This window comes from Sinocyclocheilus rhinocerous, unplaced genomic scaffold, assembly GCF_001515625.1.
Source record: "Sinocyclocheilus rhinocerous isolate Xijiao unplaced genomic scaffold, SAMN03320098_v1.1 scaffold19, whole genome shotgun sequence".
Classification (NCBI taxonomy): domain Eukaryota; kingdom Metazoa; phylum Chordata; class Actinopteri; order Cypriniformes; family Cyprinidae; genus Sinocyclocheilus; species Sinocyclocheilus rhinocerous.
This window is the reverse complement of record NW_015638975.1, coordinates 4181580-4188733: the sequence shown is the minus strand read 5'-3', so window position 1 is coordinate 4188733 and position 7154 is coordinate 4181580. Positions and strand designations below refer to the sequence as shown.

The window sequence follows — 7154 nt, the reverse complement described above, 5'->3', positions numbered from 1 at the left end:
GAAAGTGCTTGTCCTACATTCCTACCCTCGCCCTTTCCCTTGTCAATATCACACCATCCATAATTCAGTGGCCACACTCCGGGCTGTTTATACTTCCTATTTGCCACAAGGGCCTATAGAGCTCTCCCAGGGAATGTCTTCGGGTGGCCAGACTTATTTTATGTAGCTTCCATAGAAACAGAAGCACAGTGCAGGCAAATCCTTAATCACACTTCCCTCAAGGCTTCTTCAGAAGCTCTCAGTGAGATGAAAGGCTAAATACCGAACTCTATTTTTAAGAACTGTTTTGTCACCAGCATTAAGTGTGCATTTCGGTGATTCTTTTGACCTGCGTGTAACCTGTGGCTGTTGTGATTTGGTTACTATTTTATTTGTTTGCACAGGAACTAATGGTGAGTGGTTGAGTTAAATCTGGGGGATTTATACTGGATGATTAGAGCTTAGTCCCCATTGAGCCTCAAACTACTGAATGACACCAGGGGATAGATATATTTTCACTGAGGCGTCTCTTGGGTATGGGATTTTTATCTTGTGCTAAAAGATACCAAAGCTTTGTAAAGTGTTGGGATTTAATCTTAGTTTTACTTTGAGCTGTAATTTACCATTTATGGTTGGTTCTCAGGTAGACAAAACACATGAAGACACACACATACACATATGGAAGACTGTTTTTGTCTTCTATTAAAAAAATAAGAAGATAATTGTGAGATAACAATTAAAAGGAGAATAAACAACTACTTTCAGAACTGTGAGGTATAAAGTCAAAATTATGAGAAATAAAGAGATATACAGTCACGAATGTGAGTTATAAAGTTGGAATTGTGAGATATGTCACAATTATGAAGAAATAAAGTTGCAATTGTGAGATAAACGCGTAATTATGATTGACAAGGTTGCAGCTGTAAAATAGAAAGTTATGATTGTGAGATGTGAAGTGGCATATAAGGAGAAATAATGCAAAATAAATGAACATTTTTTATTCATTTGTTTTACTCTGAGGCCATTAGGCTTCCATTACCTTCTGCATAAATTCAGACACATGCACATAAACATAACCTCACAAGATAAACATCTGAACCATTTTGTAAAGCACTACATAGACTGAGAACTAAGAGGATAATTATTATGTTCTCATTTGGAAAAGAATAAGAGAGAACAGAAAAAAAATCAGGAGTTAACAGTGCTCTTACCCCCTGGGGTTTTATGTGACATCAGCCCTTCCAAAGTAGACACACACACACACCATCACCACTATAACAGCTCACCCAGGCAACGGTGCAGAAGGGCTTCCGTGGTAACAAAAAGCACACACTCACTCGTGGCCATATCACACACACACACACAAACACACACACACACACACACACACACACCTCCCTTTGGAAAAACATCCTTTTCTCACTCTTTTGCCTGTAATCTCTGAGGCTCAGGTGTTTTGTGTGTCTCTCCTCTTGAGGGAATATATTAATCTGGAAATAAATGTAGCATGTGTGTGCAGACTAGGATGTCATCATTTAGTCATGTAGAGTCTCAGTGGTTCTTCTTATAGGTGCCTTTATTAAAACTCTTAAAAAATTATGAAAATATTGTGTCTAAATCTGAAGTATAGATATTAACTTGTTTATTGAAGAGCTGTATAAAAGTGCTTTTTTAATGAAAATCATCACAGCTGCGATTACTCTTGCTCATGTGAAATTACTTAAATTATATTTATATTCAGTTTCTATATTTATATTTAATTTAATGTCATTTTTATTTTTTTTATTTTTTTTTGCAGTTAGTTGATATGGACTTTATCCAATTTCTAGAGCTTGCACCTAACCCAGGCTTTCTCACTTACACCCACATAATGTACCAAAAAGGCAAGCTCCGTCACTGTCTGGTGTGATGCTCGCAAGGAACAGGACATGTGCTTATCACCATTATGCCCTTGAGCAAGGCAAATAACCCAAGCTTCTTCCAGTGGGACTGTCTCTGTTAAAAGTTGATCAAGTTAACCAACACTTAGGAAAAAAAGTACTGTAATGTCATTTTCATGTGTGCTATTACAACTATCCAGCTTATACTGCAGGTTTACTGTTGCTTTAGTGCACAGTATCTAAGCTGTACACATGCGTGTTTCGCATAAAACTGTTCCCCATTAATCCAGAAAATTGTCTAAAAGCATTTGTTGACACTTCTATCAGTTACGCCTACATTATTGGCACCCTCATATTTATTGTTTAGTATAGACATGCGTCACGTCAGTGCATTGACTGCTGCAGAAAGTCTGCTGCTGGCAGAGTGATGATAAAGCCATGTGGTGGCATTTAGGATCTTGATTAGAAGAATGGTTCCCACCCACACACACACACACACTCACTCATACCATTTAATCATAAGCACCTGCAGCTAAAATCTATAAGCCTTTGAAGTGACACCTATAGTGTGTAGAAAACCTGTAAGTGACTTTATTAAAATCTTTTTTGTGCTCTCTTCATGCAGCTGGCTTACTGTGTGGTGCAATTCATGGAGAAGGATGCCACCGTTACAGAACATGTAAGTCATGCAACTTCATATGCATACCAGAATTGCTACTAATACTATTATATCTGTACTGTCACACCAAAAAAGATGATTGTCGTATTCATTTGTCTGTTTTCTGTCCTTCATTAGATCATCAGGGGGCTGCTGAGATACTGGCCTAAAACATGTACTCAGAAAGAGGTGAGTTGAGGCAAAGTTTTACCTCTCAGACAAGGGTTCCCAAACTTTCTTTGTCAGCCAAACCCCTTACACAAAAAATATTCATTTGAATTACCCCCTGAGATTTTATGTAAATATTTCAGTAATTTATAACACATTTGCATGTTCACAGTTCTCTGATTCTGATAAAAAAGAATTTGTATTATTAGTAGTAGTGTTTTACCTCTAGTAAATTACACTTATATTGTAAAATATTAAATGAATATTTGATAATTATAATAATGAATCATTTTGAAACACGTAGTGCATCAGACCAGTTATTTAATTAAAGTGCAGCCTTTGATTTGATAATCACACTAAGCTATATCACAATTATTGCAGCCTCATTTATTTATTATAATTTTACATTCTATATAATAATAGAGCACCTGTTTGGGAAACCCTGTCTCAGATAATAGCTATGTTTTCTTCCAAGTTGCATATTTAATTCATTCATTCATTCATTCAAAAAAAAAAAAAAGGCATAAACGTGTGAATAGAAACCAGACTAGTGATAATTACTAGAGACAGACTAATACTATATTTTGTAACAGACCAATGTTTGACATGTTGAGATTATTTCATTTACATTGCGAAATTTTAAGCAGATGTTGAAGGTTGTGTTGATTGTTAATGCCGTTAATAGTGTCTGATGAATTTTGACATTTATTTAATTCACATTTTGCTGAAAGAGTTGTGAAATCCACTCACGTAGCTGATTGAAAATGGACTTCACGCGTGGAAATATTTGGTAGTGTGTTTGTACAGTATGTAATTCTGTCATGTGATCTCAGGTGATGTTCCTGGGGGAGATCGAGGAGATTCTGGACGTGATTGAACCATCTCAGTTTATCCGTGTGCAGGAGCCTCTATTCAAACAGATTGCTGCCTGCATCTCCAGCCCTCATTTCCAGGTCAGCTTCCTCTTTCACACTCGAGCATTCCTCCCACACTGCGCTGCTCGTCAGACATCTTCCTGTAGTACTTGTGAACGTGCGGAGGTGATGGATGCATCTGTTTGTGTACAGGTCCCTCATTCTGTCTCTTTATTCTGTCTCAGGTTGCAGAGCGGGCTCTGTATTTCTGGAATAATGAGTACATTCTGAGTCTAATAGAGGAGAACTGCCAGGTCATCCTGCCTCTGGTCTTTGGCACGCTGTACAGAGTTTCCAAAGAGCACTGGAACCAGTCAGTGTCATTCTAACACGCATCTAGAAACTCTTCAATAACGTTAATGCTATTGACATCAATGAAGACTGTTTCTGCATAGGCCTGTTAGACATTCCTTTGTTGTCTTTTTTAGGACGATCATCTCTCTTATTTACAATGTGCTGAAGACGTTCATGGAGATGAACAGCAAGCTCTTTGATGATCTCACTTCCTCCTACAAAGTGGAGAAACAGAAGTGAGTTCATGACAGTGCTACAGCATTACAACTCATTTTGCCTCTGTAAGAAGATATATTTCTGAGTGAAATATTTCATCTGTAAAAGTGTGGGACAATGTTGCATACTAAAAAGTGGTCATTACATACCAGAATGAAGCCAGGTTGTTGGGTGAAATGAGTTAAAATATAATTGAAATTGAAATTGATTTTTAAACAAATAAAAACAAAAAAAAAACATAAAATTGATAGGTGACGAAAAAAAAAAAAAAAAAAAGTCATTCTGAAGTATATCAAGCTCAAAAATGTACCAGAGCTTGGGGTTACATGTAAATATGAAGATATCATAACACCTAATACATCTATATGTAATATAATATAATATTTAAGAAAAATATGTTATGTTTATATATTAAATATATTTATATATGATATAATTTATATGAATATAAATATATACACGTGAATACATGTAAATACATTCAAAATATATGCTTTATGTGTGTGTCTTACATAATAAATATACACAGTACACACACATATATTATGTAAACAAAAACTTTTATTTTGGATGCGATTAATCGCAATTAATCGTTTGACAGCACTAAATATAATATAATATATGAATAACTTAAACCGCTATTATTAAGTTATTATTACATAATAACTTAGACTTGATAAACTGACATACTAACATGACTAAAACTATAACTGAAATAAAAATAAATAGAAATAAAATAAAAATAAAGTAAAAGCTAAATAAAAAACTAATTACAAAAGCACACAACTAAAATTGCTTAACTAAATAAAATGAATAAAATTTAAAATAAATTATATATAAAAAAAAAAAATTTCAAAATATTAATAATTACTAAAGTATTACACTTAACATGTAACACTTAAGTTACACTAAAATAACACTGGTGTAATGTATATGGTTAGAAAAACAATAGAGGTAAAGGTAAAAATGCCACTGAAAACCAATTCGATGCAAATATTGTTCCTAAAATAATAATAATAATAATAATAATTTCTGAATCTGGAGTAGGTTATAAAACAAGTTATAAAATTTATTTTTATTCTGTATTTATTTGATATTTTTATTTTTGGAATAAATGATGCACCAATTAGGCTAGAAATGTGTATTTATTTATAAATTAAATGTGAACACAGCACATAATATGATTCTTTTTATCTTCCTCTCATCTTCACCTAAAGCCTTTTATGCTTCGACACTCTTCCCCATCCCCGTTTCCTCTCTATAGGGAGCTGAAGAAAGAGAAGGAGCGAGCGGAGCTGTGGAGGAACTTGGAGGATCTGCAGGAGCGGCGGCTGCAGAGTCTGACCGAGGCCAGCAGAAACCAGAAGAACCTGCAGGAGAGAGAGAACACAACCAAGAGCCAGTCAGAGACCAGTGCTGCCAACACCACCTAAAAACCGCACGCAAACACACACCGACACACACACACAATGTCATAGCACTGTAAAACACAATAATTACCTGACTTGGAAACCAATCAATGCCTCAATCTCCGTCTGAAAACACACACACGCACACACCATGCAGACACTACTGTCACAAGCACATGAACGACAGCCTGTCCATATGTAGATATCTGAAAAACACTGAAGCACACATCACACACAACGAGTGAGATATAAAAGAGAAAAAAATGAGTACCTCTCACATGCGTCCTACTCTTTCATATGCTTCATACACGCTTTTCACACACCTGCCTCTCTGCATCTTTTCTTTCTATTCCTCATGCTCCGGGATCATCAATCTCAACATGCGTAACATACCTGCATGGGGTGAAACACATGCACACACTCGCAATCAAACACGTACATCCTTCATTACTGTCATTTCAGAACTGGCTCCGTTTCTCTTGGGCCTGATCCGAGCCCCCCGTCAATCGACCAACAGACTCTGCATACAGTCAAACGCTGAAGAGGAATGAATTATGATGATCCTAAAGATGAAAATTCTTTAAAAGTACAGATTCTAATGTTCCTACTTCTACAGCTTATTCTATGAGTACTACTTCTATGCTAATATAACTGATGTTTTATATATATATATATAAATATGATATCTATGTCTGATTATAGTGTTGGTGGGGGTATTCTAGTGTAGCACCTCATAAACATGACTGAAGTATGCTGCTAGGTAAAACTAAACTTGCTCTGAAGTGACAACACTTTTAGTCTGTTCTTATGTTTTAAAAAAAAATCACATTAGAAATATTTTAATTTAACAATATTCTCATCTGTTTTAAATAATGGTGTGTCCGGCTATTTTTTTATTTATTTTATTCTTATTTATTTATTTCAAGTCAAATTGCTTGCAAACATTCTCTTTGTATTTCAGTACAATTTCAAGAGAGGACAGTCTTATTTTTGTCTTGATTTTTATATGTTTTTGGTTGCTTATATATATTGATGTAGAGGATTGCTAATGGGAAGGAACTGTATGCGTAGGCATACTGAGAAAGCTTAAGAATGCGCGAGTGTGTGAGTGTGTGTGGATGTTGTAGAGAAGTTTATTACAGTTTAGAAGAAAACAGGGATTAGATCAGAATGTACCATTCACTTTGAGTGTGCATTAACGCTCAAATGAACTGCCACTGCTGATTATTGATTTACAGTCTGTCATATGGAGAAAAGGATGAGAAAAGCAAACAGTCTTGTTCTTGTTCAAAAGAAAGCATCTGGATTGACTTCTCATTTGTTTGACCTCTGAGAAAACCGGTATCTGCAGAAACATCACATTTCATAGGAACAAAATGGAAAAGAAAAATGAAATAGAATAGACACGGCAATAAATATGGACTGAAATTGTACGCATACGTAGCATCACTTAAACTTTAAAGTTGCACTGTCCTTTTGATCAATGTCTTGTGTTTAAACATAGCAATGTATTTTTGGGGGACAAGTGGCTTTTGGGATATGAATGTATAAAAGTGGGATGTAAACATGAAAACTTGTGTTGAATAACTCAGCATCATGAACACTTTTGTCATTATTTTCACTCAAAACCTTTGAC

General features: G+C 35.2%; 1 protein-coding gene across 1 annotated transcript in view; it reads left to right on the top strand.

Annotated features, from left to right (window-relative positions):
• The window catches only part of ppp2r5b (protein phosphatase 2, regulatory subunit B', beta), a 21735-nt gene extending 15412 nt beyond the window's left edge, over positions 1-6323 (top strand). The window contains exons 8-13 of the mRNA XM_016566070.1: positions 2485-2538; positions 2656-2706; positions 3519-3638; positions 3785-3912; positions 4028-4129; positions 5374-6323. Coding sequence (XP_016421556.1) covers positions 2485-2538; positions 2656-2706; positions 3519-3638; positions 3785-3912; positions 4028-4129; positions 5374-5542 — 624 coding nt within the window. The 3' untranslated portion in view covers positions 5543-6323. The remainder of the gene's footprint in view (positions 1-2484; positions 2539-2655; positions 2707-3518; positions 3639-3784; positions 3913-4027; positions 4130-5373) is intronic.
• Positions 6324-7154: the final 831 nt, after the last annotated feature.